Source organism: Capricornis sumatraensis, chromosome 21, assembly GCF_032405125.1.
Source record: "Capricornis sumatraensis isolate serow.1 chromosome 21, serow.2, whole genome shotgun sequence".
NCBI classification, from domain to species: Eukaryota; Metazoa; Chordata; class Mammalia; order Artiodactyla; family Bovidae; genus Capricornis; species Capricornis sumatraensis.
This window is the reverse complement of record NC_091089.1, coordinates 12,890,183-12,915,070: the sequence shown is the minus strand read 5'-3', so window position 1 is coordinate 12,915,070 and position 24,888 is coordinate 12,890,183. Positions and strand designations below refer to the sequence as shown.

Here is a 24,888-nt window from a genome sequence, read left to right as displayed (position 1 = left end):
CCTGTTTGGTTGAGTATGTAAAAGGCCTGAGGTTTCTTTCTGACTTGGCAGTTTCTTTCCAACTATGATGCACATCAAATTCTAGTTTAATGTTTTTAATTATAAAACTGTTCATATCTGTTTCACCTTGTGAAGAGATTTTCCAGGTTGTGATGAGATTTTGTATGTAATTATTTTAACCAATACATAATCAATTAGTTAAAATTAAAACTTGTGGTGTTTTTATTACATATACAAGAAACCCATGGCCTTTAGGAATTACATAAACCACTAAGAATTATTATTTGGTGACTCTATTGAACTATTTTCAGGATCAAATAGATTGAAAACATTAAAATATGAAAAGATATTTCTGGAAATTTCAAGATGAAATTATTCAAAACTTAAGATTCATATTTCATGGTTGAACTATGCATCGCTGTAGAACAACTTTCTGCCTAAGTAAAATGGACAAAGTATATGTTACAAATAAATTTAAGAAAATTAGTTTTAAAAATCATTTAAAATCTTTATCATTTTTTTTTTCCAAAAAAGCTGTTTAAAATTAAGTTCAGGAATCAGAGAGGATGGAGGAAGAGTAAGATGGGGAGATCGCTAGTCTCCCCCCAAATACATCAAAAACTCATCAAGATATGGAACAACTCCTGCAAAGCAACCTCTAGGCAACAGCAGAAGACCCCAGGCCTCCGGGAGACAGGCTAAGCTCACTGAAATGAGGTCGGAGAGAAGAGGGAGACTTAAAAAGGGGGAATTTCTGGGCAGGAGCTTGTGCCCCAAGGGAGGGTGGGAGACCTGAAACAGGAGTTCCCCTGCAGTGGGAATCTCCCTCATAGGCAGGCCCAAGGTGGAGCTGCGGAGTCTTGGAGAATCAGGCAAAGCAGGGACTTGGAGGGCAGTAGACAGAAAAGGCTGTACTTCTCAGTCCATTAATAGGCCATGGACTGTGACCCCAAACAGATGGGCGGGCTCAGGGGAACCGAGAGTGGCGCAGCAGCGCGCATACAACCCTTGCAGTACAGAGGGCGGGCCCAGGTAGCAGGTACACAAACACGAGGTGCTGAACAGAAGGGAGGCATGCAAACTTGGGCAGCGCACACAACCCCTCCCGGCACAGCCTTAAGAAGAACAAATAACCCCGAGAAGAACAAATAACTCCCCCGCGACGAAGAGTGCAGGCTGTGAGAGGAAACAAGTGCACTCAAACCCCGCGACGTAGAGGGTGGGCACAGGGAGCCGAAACGAGTCCACACTAGCCCAGTGACGCAGAGTGGACGCCCAGGGAGCTGAGACAAGTGCACACAATGCCCGCGATGCAGAAGGTGGACCTCGGAAACTGAGAGTCAAGTGCACACAGCCCTGCGTCACGGAGGGTGAGCTCAGGAAGGTGAGGGAAGCCCACACAAATCACCAGGACGTAGAAGGATCCACACAGGTACCTACCTAGCAAGCTTCAGCCAAAAGCGCAGGGCGGGACGGGGAACAGAAGCACCGGCAATGATCCTAGGGACAAGTAGGGGACTGGTGGCACTGCAGTTATGCTGAGGGCCACTTTGAAGCAGCTGCGGAAACAGACGCGCCTAACACCTTGAGAGTCCCTTGGACTGCAAGGAGATCCAACCAGTCCATTCTGAAGGAGATGAGCCCTGGGATTTCTTTGGAAGGAATGATGCTAAAGCTGAAGCTCCAGTACTTTGGCCACCTCATGTGAAGAGCTGACTCATTGGAAAAGACTCTGATGCTGGGAGAGATTGGGGGCAGGAGGAGAAGGGGACGACAGAGGATGAAATGGCTGGATGGCATCACTGACTCGATGGAAGTGAATCTGTGTGAACTCCGGGAGTTGGTGATGGACAGGGAGGCCTGGCGTGCTGCGATTCATGGGGTCGCAAAGAGTCGGACACGACTGAGCGACTGAACTGAACTGAACTGAACTGAACACCTTGAAAGGTACAACAACTGCCCAAAGGCATACTGAACCCATAGACACTCCGAAACCTACTCCTGGACACTGCACTGCCCTTTAGAGAGGTGAGATCCAGTTCCATCCACCAGAACTCAGGCACAAGCTCAGCCAACCAGGAAAACATCACAGAACACTAACCCAGCCCCATCCACAGAGGCAGACTCCACAGCCAAGAGCTACGATCTTGAAAATCCTTTATTTATTTTTTCCTGTTTCATTTGTTTTCTTTCTTTCTTTCTTTCTCTTATAAATCACAGTTTATTCCACCAATATAGCTCCATCTTCACACTAGCATTTAGTGGTGTTATGGAGTTTTCCTCTTTGTTTTACTTCCTCTTTGTTATATATATATATATATATATATATATATATATATATATATATATATATATATATATAAATCATTTTAAGATTCTTTCTTATTATAAATCACACTGCTTATTGCCCAACATATTTCCACCGTAACATTAGCTTCTGTAGTGCTGTGGAGTTTTCTTCTTTTTCTTGTTAAAAAAAAATCATTTTAAGATTTTTTTTCTCTCTTTTTCTTATAAAACACATGGTTTATTCCCCCTACATATTTCCACCTCAGTATTAGCCCTTTGCGGTGCTGTAGAGTTTTCCTCTTTGTGTTTCTTGTCAAAAAAAAAAGCAAGAAAAGCATTCATTTTCGGTTGTTTCTTTTTTCTCCTTCTCACTTTTTTTCCCCTTGATGAATATTTTTGGATTTTGTTTTGGATGTATTCAACTGCTTTTCCTACTGTGCTTTACCAGCTGTAGCTATTGGTAAATATATATAAATCTTTTCCACACACATTGATTAATTTTTGTTTTTCTATTTTTTCTTCCTCTTTTTAAAAAAATTTTAAACCTCTTCTCCACCCCTTCCTTTTCTCTTTTCCCTCCCTTCTCCTCTTTGTTTTCTCTCTCTCTCTTTTTTTTATTCTCCTTTTTTCCCATCACTCTTTCTTCTTTGACCAAGTAAGTTAAACTGTTGAGTTCTCTATGCTATATTCCTCAATTGGCCTTCTGCTCATACTCAGATTTCCAGATTGAGCATTAGGTAACTCTTCTTTCAGTTGGTTGATATCACTTCTTGTTTCCCTTGCTCACCAAGTCAATCTCCCTCTTTCCTTTAGAATACTTTGATTATAACTGAATGTGTGGAAGTGTGTGTGTATATGTCCCAGTGTTTCTGTAATTACCTACTTGACCTTCTCCCACTAGAACACAGCCACAAGTCACCCCCAAGAAGAAATCAACACAAACCACGCAGCCAACATTTCCCTCCAAGGGCAAAAATCAAAAGGAAGAAGTAATATAATCCTAAAGCTTGGAAAAGGAGACCTCAAGTGGAGCAATTAAAAAAAGAAAAAGAAGATGAAAAGGCAGAGAAATACAACACAAATTAAAGAGTAAGGTTGAAACTCACTAGACCAAATAAACAAAGAGGAAATAAGTAATCTCCCTGAAACAGAATTCATAATAATGATAGTAAGGATGCTCCTAAGACTTGAAAATAGAATGGAGAAAATGCAAGAAGCATTTAACACAGTTAATACAATCACCAAGGACATAGAAGAAATAAAGAATAAGACAACAGAGATAAATAACACAATTATTGAAATTAACAATATTCTAGAAGGAACCAATAGCAGAATAACTGAGGCAGAGGAATGGATAAGTGCACTGGAGGATAGAATGGCAGAAATAATTGCTGAAGAGCAGAATAAAGGGAAAGGAATGTAAAGAATTAAGAAAAGCCTCAGAGACCTTTGGGACAATATTAAATGTGCCAATATTTGAAATATCGGGGTCCTAGAGGAAGAAGAAAAAAAGAAAGGCACTGAGAAAAGTTTTGAAGAAATTATAGTTGATAACTTCCCCAACACAGGAAAGGAAATAGTCAATCAAATCCAAAAAGCACAGAGAGTCTCCTACAGGTTAAACCCAAGGAGAAACTCATCAAGACACATATTCATCAAGCTAACAGAGATTAAGCAGACTGAATATTAAAAGCAGCAAGGGAAAACCCATATGATTAACAGAAGATCTTTCAGCAGAAACTCAACAAGCCAGATGGGAATGGCAGGATATAAAGTACTGAAAGAGAAAAACCTACAACCACAATTACTATACCCAGCAAAGGTCTCATTCAAAATTTATGGAGAAATCACAAGCTTTATGGACAAGCAGAAATTTAGAGAATTCAGCACCACCAAATCAGCCTTACAACAAATACTAAAGGGATTTACATAGCCAGTAAACACAAGAGAAAGGAAAAACCTACAAAAACAAACTCAAAACAATCAAAAAATACCAATAGGCACATATGTATCAATAATTACATTAAATGTAAATGGAGTAAATGCACCAACAAATAGATACAGACTGACTGAATGGATACAAAAACAAGACCCATATATATGCAGGAGACCCACTTCAGACCTAGAGACACATACAGATTGAAAGTCAAAGAATGAAAAAAGATATTCCATAAGAATGGAAACCAACAGAAAGCTGGAGTGACAATCCATATTTCAGACAAAATAGACTTTATATCATAAGAGACAAAGAAGGACACTACATAATGATCAAGGGATTACTCCAAGAAGAAGACATAACAATTGTAAATGTCTTTGCAACCAACTTAGGAGCACCTCAATACATAAGGCAAACAGTAACAGGCATAAGAAGAGAAACTGACAGCAACACAATAATAGTGGGGGACTTTAACACGCCACTGTCGTCAATGGACAGATCATCAAAACATAGAATCAATGAGGAAACACAAGCCTTAAATGAAACATTAGACCAAATGGACCTAATTGATAGCTTCAAGACTTTTCATCCAAATGCAGTAGAATACAATTTCTTCTCAAGTGCACATGGAACACTCTCCAGGATAAGCCACATCTTGGGCCACAAATCAAGCCTCAGTAAATTTAAGAAAATTGAAATTGAAATTGTGTCAAGTATCTTTTCTGACTACAACACTATGAGACTAGATATCAACTACAGGAACGAAACAGCAAAAAACACAAACTCATGGAGATTAAATAATACATTACTAAATAACAAAGAGGTTACTGAAGAAATAAAAAAAGTAATCAAAAGATTCCTAGAAACAAATGACAAAGAAAATATGATGACCCAAAACCTAAGGGACTCAGCGAAGCAGTTCTAAGAGCAAGGTTTATAGCGATACAATCATATCTCAAGAAGCAGGAAAAGCATTGAATAGACAGCCTGCTCTACATCAAAGCAGCTGGAAAAAGGAGAACACAAAACCCCCAAAGTCAGCAGAATGAAGGAGATCATAAAAATCAGAGCATAAATAAATGAAAGAGAAATGAAGGAAACAATGGCAAAGATTAATAAAACTAAAAGCTGGTTCTTTGAGAAGATTAATAAAATTGACAAACCACTAGCCAGATTCATCAAGAAAAAAAGGGAGAAAAATCAAATCAATAAAATGAAAAAGGAGAGGTTACAACAGACAACACAGAAATATAAAGGATCATAAGAGAATATTATGAATAACTATATGCTAACAAAATGGACAACCTAGAGGAAATATACAGATACTTAGAAAAAAATCAGCCTCCCAAGACTGAGCCAGGAATAGATAGAAATTTTGAACTGCCTAATTACAAACATTGAACTTGAAACAGTGATAAAAAATCTCCCCTAAAACAAAAGCCGAGAGCCAGTTTGCTTCATAAGGGAATTCTATCAAATAGTCAGAGAAGAGCAAGTGCCTATTTTTCTGAAACTCTATGAAAAAATTGCAGAGGAAAGAACACTTCCAAACTCATTCTATGAGGCCATAATCCCTGATACCAAAACCAGGAAAAGACAACATGAAAAAAGAAAATTACAGACCACAATCTCTCATGAACATAGATGCAAAAATACTCAGCAAAATTCTAGCAAACAGAATCCAACAACACATCAAAAAGTTCATGTGCCTTTTTCAAGTTGGGTTTATTCCAGGGATGCAGGGATTCTTCAATATACACAAATCAATCAACGTGATACAACATAACATGAAATTGAAAGATTAAAAACCATATGATCATCTCGATAGATACAGAAAAGGCCTTCAACAAAATCCAGCATCAATTTATGATAAAAATACTTCAAAAATGGGCACAGAAGGAACCTATTTCAACATAGTAAATGCCATAAATGCAAAGCCCACAGCAAACATTCTCAATCGTGAAGACTAAAAGCTTTCCCTCTGAGGTCAGGAACAAGACACTGTCACCACCATCATTCAACATAGTTTTGGAAGTCCTAGCTACAGCAATTAGAGAAGAAAAGGAAATGAAAGGAATTCAGATCAGAAAAGAAGAAGTAAAACTCTCACTATTTGCAGATGACAAGATACTAAACATAGAAAACCCAAACGAAAGTATCAGAAAATTACTAGAGCTAACCAGCGAATTCAGCAAAGTTGTGGGTTACAAGGGCAATACACAGAAATCACTTACACTCTTATATACTAACAATGAAAAATTATAAAGAGAAATTAAGGAATCAATACTATTCACTGTTGCAACAAAAATAATAAAATATCTAGGAATAAACCTATCTAAGGAAACAAAAGACCTCTATATGGAAAACTGCAAGAGACTGATGAAAGAAATAAAAGACAACATAAACAGATGAAGAGATATTCCATGTTTCTAGGCGGGAAGAATCAATATTGTGAAAATGACTATACTACCAAACGCAATCTACAGGTTCAATGCAATCCCTATCAAATTACCAATGGCTTTTTTCACAGAACTAGAACAAAAAATTTCACAATTCATATGGAAACACAAAAGACCCTGGATAACCAAAGCAGTCTTGAGAAAGAAGAATGGAGCTGGAGGAATCAAACTTCCTGACTTCAGGCTACTACAAAGCTGCAGTCATCAAGACAGTATGGTACTGGCACAAAAGCAGAAATATAGACCAATGGAACAAGATAGAACCCAGAAATAAACCCGCTCATCTATGGGTACCTTATTTTTGACAAGGAAGAAAGAATATGCAATGGGGCAAAGACAGCCTCTTCAATAAGTGGTGCTGGGAAAACTGGACAACTACATGCAAAAGAATGAAATTAGTTCACTACCTAATGCCATGCACAAAGATAAACTCAAAATGAATTAAAGACCTAAATTTAAGACCAGAAACTATGAAACTCTTAGAGGAGAACAGAGAACTCTTAGAGCAGAACACTCAGTGACGTAAATCAAAGCAAGATCTTCTATGATCCACCTCCTAGAGTAATGTAAACAAAAACAAAAATAAACAAATGGGACCTAATTAAATTTAACAGCTTTTGCACAACAAAAGAAACTACGAACAAAGTGAAAGACAACCCTCAGAATGGGAGATAATAATACCAAAAGAAACAACCAATAAAGAATTAATTTCCAAAGTATACAAGCAGCTTATACAATCAGTCCCAGAAAAAACAAACAACCCAATCAAAAAGACATTTCTGCAAAGAAGACATACAGATGGCTAACAAACTCAAGAAAAGATCGATATCACTCATTATCAGAGAAATGCAAATCAAAACTACGATGAAATACCCCCTCACACCAGTCAGAACGGCCATCATCAAAAAGTCTACATGCAATAAATGCTGGAGAGGGTGTGGAGAAAAGGGAACACTCTTGCATTGCTGGTGGGAATGTAAACTGATAAAGTCACTATGGAAGACTTTATGGAGACTCCTTAAAAAGCTAGAAATAAAACCACCATATGACCCAGCAATCCCACTGCTAGGCACATACCCGGAGGAAATCAAAACTGAAAAAAACATGTGTACCGCAATGTTTATTGCAGCTCTATTTACAATAGGTAGAACATGGAAGCAACCTAGATGTCCATCGACAGATGAATGGATAAAGAAGCTGTGGTACATATATATATATATATATATATATATAATTGAATACTGCTCACTCATAAAAAGATCACATTTGAATCTATTTTAATGAGGTGGATAAAACTAGAATCCATTATACAGAGTGACATAAGTCAGAAAGAGAAATATAAATATCATATACCAACACATATATATGGAATCTGAAGAGATGACACTGATTAATTTATTTTCAAGGCAGCAGTGGAGAAGCAGACATAGAGAACAGACCTATTGTTAAGGTAGGAGGAGAGGAGGGAGAAGGGGAGATGTATGGAGAGAGTAACATAGAAATTTACAATACCATGTGTAAAACAGATAGCCAATGGGAATTTGCTGTAAGACTCAGGGAACTCAAACAGGAGCTCTGCAACAGGCTGAAGGGTGGGGTGGAAAGGGAGGTGGGAGGGAGGTCTTGGAGGGAGGGGACATGGGTATACCCATGGCTGATTCTTGTTGCTGTATGACAGAAAACCACATTTTTCTGTAAAGCAATTATTCTTCAATTAGAAAATTAAAAATAAATTAGAAATTAAAAAAATTAAGTTCAAATGAAACATTTGACATGACTATACAAAGCATACCCATATCTTAGCAGCTTCAGTTTAAAGTAGTTAGTTGTTTTATTCTGTTATGTAGGTAGATTAGGAAAAAGAAGTCCAGAATGGTGGTGGCTAAAAGACAAAGAAAGGAAAACGCCCATGAAAATAGAATAAAAGAAGGTCCAAGGACCAAGTGAGAACCTCAGGTAAAACAAACAGCGCTCCTGCCTAACCCAATTTACATAGGGCAGGTTTATTGGGAGGAGAAAAAACATACAAAAAGAGGAGCCAAAATTGAGCGGGGATGGGGGGGGTGGGTGGGGGGTGGGGGGGTGGGGGTGGGGGTGGGGGGGTGAGGACTCTTTTCTCTTCATGAATTTTAGGTGGCCCACTCTCACTCCTGGAGGATGTGTTTTCCTTTGCTTGCCAAAATATACTGAGTTGTAACAATAGTCTGTTCATTGCTTCAAATTTCTGCTGCAGCGAGACAGAACTGAGGAAATTACAAACTCCCCTGACAATTCACTTAGCTGTCATGTTGATAAATAGCTTGATGCTTAATTTGGGAAACTTTCCAGGAAAAAGACTAAGCACACAGTGAGCTCCATTATCTGGGAAAACACATGTTAATTTGAAGCGTGTCTTTCCTATAATCAACATACCTGATATGTCACAAACTTCCAGATAGTTAACACATGCAGCAAGTGCTTTATGCAACAATTTTATATGAAGCCCTGTTTTCCACCATCTGGGTGTTTTTGTTTATATTAATATGTCTTAAGTGACTGAAATGGGTCAAAAATTATTTTTTATATCAATATTACCGTAATAAAAAATTGGCACTTGCAATTATTTTTTTCCAAAATTGTTCTAAAGTGAGCTTAATAATGTGGATTAAAAATGAATCAAGAGATAGAGGAAAAAATGCATGAAAATTGGATGCTTGGTGTAATATAAGTTCTTTCTAAACAATTCCCTTAAAATGAAACAGATATTTTACAAAATATATCTTCAAAGATAAGTTTAAATGAGTTTTTTTTTTTTACTCTCAGAAATGAATTTTATAGCACAAGAAGCAGATCAGCAAGAAATGTGTAATTTCTAAACTTTATAACATTTCTAATCACTTATTTCTGGAACAATGATTAACTTCTCAGTAATAAATTTCATGTAATATAAATATATTGTTTATTTTCAATTTGCCTTTCACAGGCATTTTTTCATTAACCATATTTTTAATCTTCTTCTATTTATAAAGTGTTTTATAATTTTTACAATATTTGTGTCTTAGAATATACATAATCCATTTTAAAGACACTGCTTTATAATAACTAAAATTCTAATTTAAGAATGCTTCTAATTTAATGGAAGTTAATGAAATATTCTTACTTAAGTTCTTCTTATATATAAAATAAAATTACAGTGGATAATTATTTACATAAATTTCATTAAAACATGCTCTTTTAACAGTTGAAAACTACTTCTTGGAGAAACACATTTTTCAAAGATGTTCACTTATCCTTTGAACTGATTTGAATTCTTTCTTCAATAGCTTTGTAAATAGCAATAAATTTTTTTCTCACAAATATCCAGTGAATAAAAGCTTCTTGCTTTTAGGCTAAACATCCTTGTGTTTTCTGACACCAAAAGCTTTAGCATTTCTTCTGTGCAGCAGACATTTATTCCCTTGAAACATTTGCACCCCATCCATTTAATGTTTAAATAGAAAACTCAAGACTCAGCCCCAATCTTCCCGGGTGCCAAAGAGCCACTCAGTGTATAACAAAAAATATGTAAGTGATGCTTTCTACTCCAGCATCTCATCAGCAAACTGCTCAATAAGGTGAGGAGTAAGATATGTGTTTAAAGACTTTTAAAGAACAAGCCAAGTAGGTAAACACGATTATTAAAATTCTATGCAAAATCAGTTTGGAAAGGATGCATTCTGATACATTTCAGATTCACAAACTGAATCCTTTACTGTATTATATGAAATCCATTGACTATAATAGTGATGATTTTGATAGTCTTTTCCATTCTGTTCTCTCTATTATTTTGAGCTTGATTGATTTAATAACTGATTAATTGAAATTTTAAAGACACAAACTAGCTGGTAAACTGGATAATTTCATCTGTTTTGAAACCTGAAAATGGAAAAATACCTGGTTACTATTGATTATTGAAGATGTGACCATTAGCACAGCTGACATGAGTTTTATTTGAGCAAATTTCACTGGGCAATATTTACATGTCCAATTTGAAAAAAAACTTGCAAAATTTATTTTCAATGTTTAAAAATTGATATAAAATGTATTCATGAATAATATTGTAAGAGCATATAATAAATAATTAAAGTTTTTAAATTTCAAGTAATGTGGGTTTATTTCTTATGTTTTTCTGAATTTTCTATGATTCATTTCTTATATTAAACATTATATATTGCCATAATAAAATAGAGATATTTTGTGGTAAGTATATAAATAAGCTGTAGTAAGAATAAACAGACTGTTAACTTTCAAATAATAAATAATATATACTTATATATATAAACACTTGATATATAAATGATATACATGATAAATAAATGATATACTCTTGATATATAAAATACCATTTAATTCTAATTTCAGCAACACTTTAAGCTACCCTTTGTCCCTATGTTTAGAGACTGTTGAATGGGTTAAAAAACATGGTGAACCAATATATGGTTCTCAAATAAATACTTACATTTTTCCGTGGCTATAACACTTAGGTTGTACCAAGCACTAGTCTCTCGATCAAGTGGGTTCGTTGTGAAGATTGTGCCGTTGTCATCAACACTGAACACTTCACTTCTGGTAATAGAATATCTGCACATACAGACACAAATAATTCCTTTAAAGTATTATTTTCTCTGTGCAACTTTAAAGTGTATACATTGTTCTTTTTAAGCAAAAATATATCAAATCCACATTCTACAGAGCTAGTATGATGCTGCAAAATTTCAAAAAGATAATTTCTACATTTGCGCTTCAACCCAATGGAAACAGAGGAGAAAAACCTGAAACACACTCTAGTTTTCAAATAATGTGTGCTAAATCTGGACATGCCACTCACTCTCACTTGCAAGAGAGAATTTTAACAAGGTCTCTAAAAATTATCACACTAATTTGTTTGTTGTTGGGGAAAATGAAAATAGAAACTACAGAGAATTAAGCTTTAAGGAAATTCCATTTTAGCTCTGCTGCTCCTGCTGAGTCGCTTCAGTCATATCTGACTCTGTGCGACCCCATAGACGGCAGCCCACCAGGCTCCCTGGTCCCTGGGATTCTCCAGGCGAGAACACTGGAGTGGGTTGCCATTTCCTTCTCCAATGCATGAAAGTGAAAAGTGAAAGTGAAGTCACTCAGTCGTGTCCAACTCTGAGCGACCCCAGGGACCACAGCCTACCAGGCTTCTCCATCCATGGTATTTTCCATGCAAGAGTAGTGGAGTGGGGTGCCATTGCCTTCTCCAAGTTTTAGCTCTGCTCATTGTTAAATCTTTATAAGCAATTTGCTTACATATCAACAAGTGGTCACATTTCCTAGTTAGATATTTTTGACAAAATGAAACAGTTCTTGTTAAGTTGCTTAGTTGTGTTTGACTCTTTGTAACCCCATGGACTGCAGCATGCCAGGCTTCCCTGTCCTTTACCATTTCCCAGAGCTTGCTCAAACTCATGTTCAATAAATCGGTGATGCCATCCAACCATCTTTTCCTGTCATCCCCTTTTCCTCCTGCCTTCAATCTTTCCCAGCATCAGGATCTTTTCTAATGAGTCAGCTCTTCGCATCAGGTGGCCAAAGTATTGGAGCCTCAGTTTCAGCATCAGTCCTTCCAGTGAATATTCAGGGTTGATTTCCTTTAGGATTGACTGGTTGGATTTCCTCGCAGTCCAAGGGACTCTCAACAGTCTTCTCCAACACCACAAAGAGTCGGACACAACTGAGCGACTTTCACTTCACCTCACCATTTAAGAAATAAGTGTGTAATATATATTAGAAAGAGTATGGACTAAAAAGCCTAAAACATAAAGTTTAGATGTTCAGATTAATCTTTGGTTTGCTTTGTAATTCCTTTTTAAAGATTCTTCATTCCACTAAAAGTGCCGAGTGAATAGAATGTGGTTGTGTGGTGGTTTCTCACTGCAAAGGGTTCCTGACAGAATGATGTAAACAAATGATTTCTCCATGCATATAAGGATCCCTTTATAGTCTGTTCTTAATCTTCATACACCTCTACAAAAGTACTATTCCCGTCTCGCAGAAGAAGAACTGAGACACATAAAAGCCAAGCCCATAACAAAGGCTAAATCTTCCCAAGTAGGTGCAACTCCACCAGATCTTTCAAGGATGCTTTTATGCACAAGTAATAGAGGATTTGGGTTTGTTTTTTTTTTTTTTTAACTTTTAAGTTTGTATTGGGGTATAGCCAATTAACAAAGAATGTTGTGATCATTTCAGGTGAAGAGGGAAACCACTCAGCCATATATATACATGCCCCTTTGCTCCCCCAAACTCCCCTCCCGTACAGGCTGTTACATAACATTGAGCAGTGTGCCCTGTGCTATGGGGCTTTCTTGGTGGCGCTGTCAGCAAAGAATCTGCCTCCAATGCAGGAGACCTGGGTTCAGTCCCTGGGTTGGGAAGATTCCCTGGGGAAGGAAATGGCAACCCAGTATTCTTGCCTGGAGAATCCCATGGACAGCGGTGCTATACAGTATCTCCTCGTTGGTTATCCACTTTAAATATAGCAGTGTGTACATGTCCATCCCAAACTCCCTAACTGTCCCTTTCCTCCAGCTTTCCCCCTGGGAACTACAAGTCTGTTCTCTAAGTCTGTGATTTGGTGAAAGGTGTTTAAAGACAGCTTCTTCCACTGGTGAAAGAAATCCTTGTCATTCTTGAAAGAAACACAAACCTGCTTCCAGCTAGTGAGGCTGGAAGGCTCTTTCCCACAAGCCTGATTACTCAGATTATTTATCTTTTGCTGTGAATGCAGGCAGTTTTTCCCTTTCAAGGAATTGGTCTGAATTCATAGACATAGAGTTGTTCTTAGTATCTTCTTATAATACTGTTTAATGTCTACAGGTTCAATAATTGCATTCCCTCCTTCATTTCTGATAATGGTAATTTTTGCCTCTTCTTTTCTCCCCTTGGTAGTCTGGTTAGATGGATAACTTCTACCAGTGTTTTGGAAAAACCAGCTATCATTCCATTGTATATCTTTATTTTCAATTTCACTGCTTCTAAAGTTTTTAAATTGCTTTCTTTTCCTTTAATAACAGAAAAGATTTTAGTGCCATTCCCATATTTATAAAAATTATAAAATTTGACTCTAGGTTTAGTTAGAAAGGAAATTTTAACAATGCCCAAGGAATAAATTATCCACAGTAGTGGCAAAAGAATTTATTCCCTCTATCTGTCATCTAAACAATGAAGTAATATAAAGAATAAGGATAAGATGAAAAACTTTGGGAAGATTTCTTGTGCAGTTTCTTATAACTTCATGATGGAGTTTTTATTACACATAATTTCGAGGTTCTAATTTCTAGCACACTAGACTCCTTAAAACAACTATTAATACATGTTTTCCTCCACCACCTTCCCTTATTCATCTATTTTCCATATTTATAGTCCAGAGAATTACACAGGCTTCTAAGATGCTGGGTATTGCTTTGCTGTTTGGAAGGGCTACTAATACAAAGAAGAAGCTTCTTTACATTTTTAAGATAGACGATGCTCCAGTTTCCCACTGTAATTCCTAATCACAAAATGCTGCCTTCTGACATGTAGATATAGTTCCTATTTATTAGCAGTAAACTTAGTAATGAATATAAGTATATATATAGTATGTGTGTGTGTGTGAGTTGCTCAGTCGTCGGACTCTTTGTGACTCCATGGACTGTAGCCTGCCAGACTCCTCTGTCCATGGGATTCTCCAGGCAAGAATACTGGAGTGGGTTGCCATTCCCTTCTCCAGGGGATCTTCCCAACCCAGGGATCCAACCTGGGTCTCCTGCATTGCAGGCAGATTCTTTACTGTCTGAGCCACCAGGGAAGACTTCCAATATATGTGTGTGAATATATAATCAAAGCACAGTACATTGTTTAAATTTTAAATAGCATGTCTATTAACCTACTTGTTTTTATGACAATAGTAAAGAACACATAACTTAATAAATACTTTCCTGATTAAAGTTTTCATTATACTATCATTTATAATGACAAATTGTAGAAACAATTTAAATATCTAATGTCAGTTGCGTAAATAAGGCAATGACTGATGAATGCTTTATGAAAGTCGCTCAGTCCATGTCAAACTCTTTGCAACTCCATGGACTGTAGCCTGCCAGGCGCTTCTGTCCATGGAATTCTCCAGGCAAGAATACTGGAGTGGGTAGCTGTTCCCTTCTCCAAGGGACCTTCCTAACCCAGGGATCGAACCCAGGTCTCCCACATTGAGGGAGGATTCTTCACTGTCTGAAACACCAGGAAAGCTCAAGAATACTAGAGTGGGTAGCCTATCCCTTCTCCAGCAGATCTTCCTGACTTAGGAATCGAACCAGGGTCTCCTGCATTGCAGACAGATTCTTTACCAACTGAGCTATCAGAAATAATGATGAGTAAAAACATAGCTGAAAATATAACATTTAAAAAATACAACAGCATTAAAGTTGATTATATGCAAAATATTATGTAACATATATGAGAAAAATGTGACCACAGCCAAATATAATAACAGCTTTTGCTTTTATCTCTAATAAGAACTACAAGGAGAATAAAAATTTTTTTAAAAGGCAGGAAGTATATTATCTGAATGTAACAGACTAATTTAATGGATGGTAAATATAGTTTGATTGCAACAAAAAAACATTTCTAACTGATTGGACTCATTTTTATGCCTTTAATGGTATCTTGTAAAAGCTTGATTAACTTTTGAATATCATCCCCTGGTAGCTCAACTGGTAAAGAACAGCTCAGAATGTGGAAGACCTGGGTTCAATCCCTGGTCTGGGAAGATCCCCTGGAGAAGGGAACAGCTACCCACTCCTGTATTCTGGCCTGGAGAATTCCATGAACTGTATATAAGTCCATGGGTTCGCAAAGCGTCAGACATGACTGAGCGACTTTTATTTTAACTTAATCAAATAGTGTTTGTTTGAAGCACATTGTCATCAAAATTGTTTCCCTTCTGACTTGGCATAATCAAGGGTTTCTTTTCCCTAACATCCCTATCCCAATTAATAGAGTTGATTGCATCGAATTTCGGTGCACAGCCTCTCTCTTGCCCATGTTTGCAAGTGCTTATTTCTTTGCATCTTAATCAACAGTGAGGTTTCCTGTTTTGATTTGTTTAAACTTTTGCAAATTTTATAAGTGACCATAGAGAGAAATATAGGTCTGGATATATTCTTGTTCCACTTATAAAAAAATTTTATTTTCAAGCTAATCTGTGTTCCCTCATTTATCAATGCAAAGCTGGGCTTCCAGACATACCCAATAGGAGATTTCCTCTGATCAGGATCAGTGGCAGAGACCGTGCCTACAGAGGATCCATGAGGGCATTCTTCAAAGATTTCAAAGATGTAATATGGGAGGAGGAAAACAGGAGGCTCATCAACATCCTCCACCTGGATCTTGATGACAGTGGTGGAAGCTTCAATGTGGTATTCCCTGAGTTGCTCATCAACTTGGGGATTTTTAACTTTTGCTCTAATACGATAGTGGTTCTGGTCCTCAAAGTTCACTTTCTGCAAAGTAATACAGTGTACACAGAAAACCCAAGGAATTACTTAGGGGGAAAAAAAAGGTTTTGTTGATAAATTAAGTCTCAGGTGCTTTCCAGTTAGGTTTTTACTATTTATGTTCTTGGATCCCTATGAGATTGTCATTAAATATTTAGTAGTTGTGGAGAAAATCCCTATGTTATGTGTATTTGTTATTTATAACTATTACAAAATGTTTTTGGTTAATAACTAGTTTTTTTTAGGATTAAAACTATACTTTTCTGAGTATAAGTATCTTAGGGAGTTGAGAATTGATTTCCTGTTATTTAAGATATTTTTGAAAAGTTTGTCCTCTGTTTTAAAATATTTTTCAAAAACTCTCCTACAGTGTAATTCAAGGAGCTCTGTAATATATCTCTCATCAGTTATATCTGAAATATATAGATAGAAATACAAAAAACTGAAATTTTTCTTAATTTTTTCAGAGGTATCTTGCACAAAACTGATAATTAGCTATTTTTAAATTATGCTTTGTAATTTATGCTAAAATGTAGGCAATATATGTTTATATTCTAAAAAATGAAACATCTTGGAAGTTTTTTAAAAGCACACATATCTTTCCTTTTTTTTGTAAACTATAAATCACAAGATCTTAATTTAATCACTTAATTGAAGCAAACACTAACTGGTTACACAAAATAATTATATATATATTTCTGATTTGATTTTGCATTATTATTCAAAGCAAAAAAAATTAATGCATCTACCTTTTTTAGTATAATTATTCCTTCTTGGGTCTCATTATTGGTAATGACGTCAAATGTTCTTGAATCGTCTTCGATGCTGTAGTCCATTTCTGCATTCTCTCCTATGTCTCTATCATATGCCATGATTTTTCCTATAGATGTCCCAACAGGTGCAGATTCAGAGACAGTCAAGCGGTATAAACCTTCAAAAACAAAATTCAAGATATTTTGCACAGATAGTCAACATAAGAACTTCAAAATATAGCACCCTCTCCTTATTTAATGTGCTGTCAGAAAAAAACATACCCACTCTCACTAACTGCTTATTCTAAATACACCCCCCTCTCTCTCTCCCTGTATATTTTGCAGTCTAAACATTTCCCTCGTACCTTTTTGAATATCTATTATTCTCTCTTTAAATATATCTTAGAAAGGTCTTTCACCACCACATAGAATTTCCAAATTTCTATACATATTTGTGTGTGTGTGTGTGTGTGTGTGTGTGTGTGTGCGCGCACGTGTCTATTAGCTACTCAATCATGTCCAACTCTTTGTGACCCCATGGGCTATAGCCTGCCAGGCTCCTCTGTCTATGGGATTCTCCAGGGAAACTGATAGACATTTCCTTCTCCAGGGGATCTTCCTGACCCAAGGATGAAACCCTGGTTTCTTGCATTGCAGGCAGCTTCTTTATTGTCTGAGCTACCAGGGAAGCACATTCATACTCATACCTTCTCACTATTCATGGATTTATTTTCTGTTGTATCTTTCAACAATGCCAAATTATATTTGATACAAAGTTTTTCAATATTACTCAGGCATTCTCTGATACCTAAAATTACCATTAAATTTAAGTATGAATTAAAGAAGGTAGCGTCTAAAAGCAAATATTTGAGTTCTAACTGTAGTAGTTTGATTTAAGAGAATATGTACCTGGATTGCATTAACCATAGTTGAAAAGAAATAGAAAGATGTGGAAGTATGCATCCATAAGAAAGAATGAAATAAGAACATTTGCAGCAACATGGATGGACATATAGATCATTATACTAAGTTAACTATGTTGGAAAAAGAAAGACAGATACCATGTGCTATAACTTATATGCGGAATCTAAAATATGACACAAATGAACGTATCTACGAGGCAAAAACAGACTTATTGATATGGAGAGCAGACTTGTGGTTGCCAAGTGGCATGAGGAGTGGGGGAAAGGATGGATTAGAAGTTCAGAACTAACAGGTGAAAACTATCATACAAAGAATGGATAAACGAGTCCTACTGTAGAGCACAGGGGACTATATCCAATACCCTGTGACAAATAATAAAGGAAAAGAATATGAAAAATAATGTATGTATGTGCATAACTGAATCACTTTGCTGTATAGTAGATATTAACACAACATTGTAAATCAGTTATGAAAGTGAAAAGTCACTAAGTCATGTCCAACTGTTTGCAACCCATGGACTGTAGCCCACCAGGCTCCTCCGTCCATGTAATTCTCCAGGCCAGAATACTGGAGTGGGTAGCCATTCCCTTCTCCAGCGGATTTTCCTAACTCAGGTATTGAATTCAGCTCTCCTGCATTGCAAGCGGATTCTCTACTATCTGAGCCACCAGGGAAGCCCAAAATATACATCAGTAAAATAATTTTAAAAAGAGACAAATGATGGAGCAGCAATAGTTGGTTGGTTGTGAAAAAGCATGCTGGCATCAGATGACTCTATTCTTTTTATATAATGGCAGTTATATTTGAAATACATTGACACAAATAAAAATAAATAAGCTTCCTTTCTTTACTTTTCAGAAGTAACTTGCATAAAACTTATTAAAATTAGTTACTCATATATCATTTGTAATTTATGCTAAAATGCAAAAAATCATCAGGAATGATAACATCCTAAAGAGTAAATCTTAGAATTAAAAAAAAGGAGCACATCCAGTATAATTTTTCTTTAAAGGGATTCATGATTTCCTTAGAAGCACAGAGCGAGTCACTACACAGACTGCCTTGTGAGATCGTTCTCTTTTTTTAAGCGGGAGAAATGTCACTTTAAAATTGGTAATATTTTGCTGTTTTCAGGAAGTAAGAGTTTAAGTATGCTACCATGTATCTGTCATTGTGGCGAAGTTAAAAGAATCATTTATTCAATTGCACAAATTAAAAAGTGCCAACAAATTACTCTTGAGGAGAGAGTGACACTATCCTAAATCTGAAAGCAGATGCTTTAATACATTGCCAAATCAAGGCTTAGTCTATGCTGTTTCCCATACTTTCAAAGATCATTTGTTAGGGTACTTCTTACTTACTGTCTTTAAATATGGGTTTATTGTCATTGACATCAGAAAGTTTGATTAATACACTTGTTGTTCCAGACAGTGCTCCAGGTAGACCAATCATGTCTTTGGCTTGAATAATCACCCAGTACTCATCTTGCAGTTCTCTATCCATTTTAGAAGATATCCTTATTTTTCCTTTAAAAATGTAACAAACGACCATTATTATTTCATGATTAACCATGGCTTCTCCCTAGTTAATTTCTTAAGAATTTGAACATAAGATCATTGGTTTGACACATTTTGAATCACTACAATGTGCCAGATGCTGCCCTGGAGATAAAAAGGTGACAATATACTAATCACCAACTCTGCCTAGAGTTTAGTCATCACAATACTAATAGTAGTAGATCCTTAATAAAATACTACGCTAAGATAAACCACAGGGAGAGAGGAAGAAAGTCTTATTTTTCTGCTTTCTTTTTTGACCTGATACTAAGGTGCTACAATTAACTGTTCCCCTAAACTTGGAAGAAGTTGATTTACTACAGATAGGTGTGTAAATAAAAATGCTAAATTTATGCAAAAAATACTGCGCACCTGTGATGTTAAAATCTATTTTGAGTCATGACCTGTGAAGAAGGGCTGATTTTTGATTCACAGTTACTCATAATCCACCAACAGAGATATTCAAACCCACACTGGACCATGAAATTGTTGTATTAAGTGTCCACTTTCTATAAAATTATTCAATAAAACGTTATTCATCATTGAAGAAACCTAGGAAAAGCTTAAGATGGTGAATAGGAGGGCAAAATGCAGTCCTAAAGATTGGGGAACACATAATACAAATATAAGACAGGGAATGGCTATTCTTCAACAACGTCTGGGCAAAGGTATTTATTAAAAACTGTGATACCTGAACAAAAATAAAAGAAGGGTAAATTGGACCATACCCTGAAGATATTTTAACTGTGGACTGGTGTTTCACAATTATATTCTAGTATATGTAATCAATATGGAAACCATAGAATATATGAAACAGATGCTGCTACTGTCTTCCCTAGATGTGACTCAACAGAGAATCATGTTTGCTATTAGCAAAGGTGAATAGTATTAGACCTTCTGAATTATATATCCAAAGGTGTAGAGACTGAGAGGGACACAAAGACCTTCACTTCTCATGTGTGGAGGCTTCAACTAACTTTGCCTACTTACTTTACTTTTCTTCTCATCTTCAGAATGAACAAATTTAAATATATTCCTAGATCCTCTTACACACTCCAAAACTTACCTCTTCTGTGTTTTGGCTTTTAATCGCCTTGTTGCTCACTCTACTGCTCCTCCACTAATGAAATTAATTGGTTTAGCAGATTTGCTCAATATATAATACTTGAGAAGCCAGCGAGGAATAGGAGGGAAAGACAAGGCTCGAAATGGCCAAGAAGATCGAGTGCCACCTGGCACACGTCTCCTTCACAGATCACTCACTTTCTGCTTTCCACCTGTTGTGTTTTCTCACCCTGGTGCCTGGATAGTCTAAAGCTTCAACACTTCCCCTTCTCAGGGATTTCCTGTACATTCTTCCTATAATCTGGAATGCCTTCCTCTCCTCACATTGGCTGCAGGCTCAGCTCAGCATCCTGTTTTCAGTGCCTTCTGCCTTGCCAGACAATATGAAATAGTGCTTACTTTCTTCTATTGAACCTTGTTTATTTTACTTCATGAAATACACAAACTAAATGCATGTATTTATCAATATGCAAATGTTTAATATTTATATTTAAATTACAAGAGGAAAGAATTCCAGTTGCTTCCTTTTCATTATTTTTTTTAATATTGCAATGTTGTACTGCTGTAAACATAATATGTTGTAAACACAACGCCTGTTACATATTTGACCCTTCTCAACCAAGATCATGTAAGAGAATGAAAACCAAATGTCTTAAGGCATCCATTCATTGCATATAGTAAAATAACTTTAACTTGTACATTCAGGATAATAGAAACTAGGCATTATTCTGGGAGAATTAAGAATATAGTCACTCACATCATACTTTTCAAAATCTGATTCTCACAAGAGACCTGACTGATAAAAGGTGAGATATTTAGTATTTGCTAAATGAATGAATCAATAAGAAATGCTTAAAGAACCAACATATGCTTTAATTGCTTAAACCTTTTCATGTCATTGAGATGGATATAATACTTGTCTCATTAACAAACATAGAATTTTACTCCTTTTGGCACTTGCCACATTTTTGGGTGGTTATTTAGGTACTTCTTTTTTTCATCTTTAGAGAATATAAACTTCTTTATGTGTATTTAATCTTTGCAGTGACCAAAGAAATCATAGTTGTTAAATGACCAATGTTTATAAATCTTATATGCTCAATAGATATTGAAAACTTTTGTTTTATTTATTTTATAAAGTATTCAATTGATTAATAGAAATTGAAGAAGCACGGATAGAAAAATCAAATGCTATATTCATGTAAATCAAAAGTACATAACACTCTGGCTGGGTGTACAGGTGGAACTCTGTGATTTTAATTTGCATTTTCATGATGACTACTAAGGTTGCACAATTTTAATATGCTTGCAGGCTTTCTTTGTATCAACTTTTTTGTCAATTGTTTGTAAATGTCTCTTTCCCATATTTTTAAAATGTAATAATCCTTAGGTATGCTTTATAATCCATACACAAATCATTTGTGGTATGGATGTGAAAAATCTAATCTCTCAACCTTAGAAAAATCAGCTAAAAAATAAAAATAATTAAATGCTTAAGATTACATTACAACCTCCTTGTTTATGGAAACATTTGGTCCACTTTACAACACATTTGTAGGCAGGGAATTTTTGCTCTGATGTTTGCCAACTTAGAATCATGTTGAATTGCATGTTATTTCATCCAGGAATACCTGTTGTTGGTTCAATGGAGAAATATGGTTGGCCTTGTAGTAAGCTGTACACAAGACGAGCATTATTGCCACTTGAAGGATCATCAGCATCACTTGCTGTCACCTGGGTTACTAATGTTCCTGAAGAGAACATAAATAGTTACAAGAAATTAAGACTCTGGTTTTTGAAAAATGGATCCTAGTTCTCTAAGATTCTTTCTTTAGCAAGAAAGATGATGATATGCAATGAAAGACCTGCCCTCCTTTTTATAAATTATGAAACAAATATACTTTTGTTTAGACAAGAAAATATAACTTTATAAAAAAATAGCCCTTATTCCCAAATACAATATAGAATTTTAAATGCGTAGATCTAATGCAACCTAAATATTAAATAACCCACTAAAATATATAATTAAGGATTATTCAAAGATGTTTTATTAGTGGAGTAATCAAAGGGAGATTTAAAAGCAGTTTTTCTTCAAAAACCATATTGTAACCAGTTCTTCAAAAATTATAGAATTTAAAAATATTAATAAGTGTTATTAAAATGATCTTGACATAATGTCAAGCTGAAAATAAGCAGAATTATTTAGCTAATATCATTCCCTTCAACAAAATGCCTACTTTAATGAATTTTCTTTTAAAGTGCAATGTAAAAATCTACCAGCTTGATAAGGTAAGCGTTCTTAATCTAATTTAGTAACAATCAATAAAATTCATGGGAAATAAATACTTGTATGTTCAAAATCAGTGGTTAACTTAAATATCTTTATTTAATTGTGCTTTCTAATGATTTTTATGTAAATATGGAATCTAGCATTATGAGTCTTGTTGGAAACACAGATTTTTGAAGCTCTGTGTTCTTTGTTTTACCATGAAAATAATTAATGTAAAAAAATTAAGATGATACAAATTTGAGGCAGAACTTCTAAAATAAATTTAATAAAGTCTTGCTTTATTCTGACTCATAATTTGTAAATATCAGCTATAAAATTTAGAAGGACTTTAGGAATGGTCAATTCTACCATCACTCTAATTATCTGATTATATTTTTTTCAGTTTCTGTCTTTCTTTCCTTCTGTTTCAGTTTTATAGACATAACATTTCATTAAATACAGATTAATTAACTTTAAAAGCTTTAAATATTTTCTAAATGTTTTTTTCTAAAAAAGTCAGTAGAGAGAAGCAAGCCTGTATAAGTTCTTAATCAGTAATTAAAAAACTGTAGAAATCTTCAAAAATAGTAAAGTAACATAAACAGTAATAATAAATAAGCATTGAAGCAATTAAGAAATACACATCATATGATAGTATTTTGTATATTTTCTGTGAGAAATTGTCATGTATAAGAGAAATTGTACATTGACTTGCAGTTCAGTTCAGTCGCTCAGTCATGTCCAACTGTTTGAGATCCCATGGATTGCACCTTGCCCGTCTTTCCTGTCCATCACCAGCTCCTGGAGCCTACCCAAACTTATGTCCATTGCATCAATGATGCCATCCAACCGTTTCATCCTCTGTCGACACCTTCTCCTCCTGCCTTCAATCTTCCCCAGCATCAGGGTCTTTTCCAATGAGTTCATTCTTCAGGTGCCCAAAGTACTGGAGGTTTAGCTTCAGCATCAGTCCTTCCAATGAATATTCAAGACTGATTTCCTTTAGAATTGGCTGGTTGGATCTCCTTCCTGTCCAAGGGACTCTCAAGAGTCTTCTCCAACATCACAGTTCAAAAGCATCAATTCTTCGGCACTCAGCTTTCTTCATAGTCCAACTTTCACATCCATACATGACCACTGAAGAAACCTTAGCTTTGACTAGATGGACCTTTGTTGGCAAAGTAATGTCTCTGCTTTTTAATATGCTGTCTAGGTTTGTCATAACTTTTCTTCCGAGGAGCAAGTGTCTTTTAATTTCACAGCTGCAATCACCATCTGCAGTGATTTTGGAGCCCCCCAAAATACAGTTTGTTACTGTTTCCATTGTTTCCCCATCTATTTTCATGAAGTGATGGAACAGCATACCTTGATCTTAGTTTTCTGAATGTTAAGTTTTAAGCCTACTTTTTCACCCTCCCCTTTCACTTTCATCAAGAAGCTCTTTAGCTTTTCTTCACTTTGTGCCAAAAGGGTGGTGTCATCTGCATATATGAGATTATTGGTATTTTTCCTGGCAATCTTGATTCCAGCTTGTGCTTCTTCCAGCCCAGCATTTTGCATGATGTTATTTGCATATAAGTTAAATAAGCAGGAGAAATATATACAGCCTTGACGTACTCCTTTCCCTATTTGGAACCAGTCTGTTGTTCCATGTCCAGTTTTAACTGTTGCTTCTTGACCTGCATACAGATTTATCAGGATGCAGGTCAGGTGGTTTGGCATTCCCATCTCTTGAAGATTTTCCAAAGTTTGTTGTGACCCACACAGTCAAACGTTTTGCTGTAGTCAATAAAGCAAAAGTAGATGTTTTTCTGGAACTCTCTTGCTTTTTTCATGATCCAATGGATGCTGACAATTTGATCTCTGGTTCCACTGCCTTTTCTAAATCCAGCTTGAACATCTGGAAGCTCATGCTTCACATTCTGTTGTATCCTGGCTTGGAGAATTTTGAGCATTACTTTCCTAGCAAGTGAGATGAGTGCAATTGTGTAGTGGTTTGAACATTCTTTGGCATTGCCTTTCTTTGGGATTGGAGTGAAAACTGACTTTTTCCAGTCCTGTGGCCACTGGTACATTTTCCAGATTTGCTGGCCTATTGAGTGCAGCACTTTCACAGCATC

At 35.9% G+C, this 24,888-nt stretch overlaps 1 protein-coding gene across 1 annotated transcript in view; it reads right to left on the bottom strand.

Moving 5' to 3' along the window:
- Positions 1-24,888, bottom strand: part of CDH19 (cadherin 19) — a 47,291-nt gene that overhangs the window by 14,670 nt on the left and 7,733 nt on the right. The window contains exons 3-7 of the mRNA XM_068993882.1: positions 22,131-22,250; positions 19,240-19,404; positions 16,952-17,133; positions 15,955-16,208; positions 11,162-11,283 (exon numbers count right to left, since the gene is read on the bottom strand). Of these exons, the coding sequence (XP_068849983.1) occupies positions 11,162-11,283; positions 15,955-16,208; positions 16,952-17,133; positions 19,240-19,404; positions 22,131-22,250 (843 nt within the window). The remainder of the gene's footprint in view (positions 1-11,161; positions 11,284-15,954; positions 16,209-16,951; positions 17,134-19,239; positions 19,405-22,130; positions 22,251-24,888) is intronic.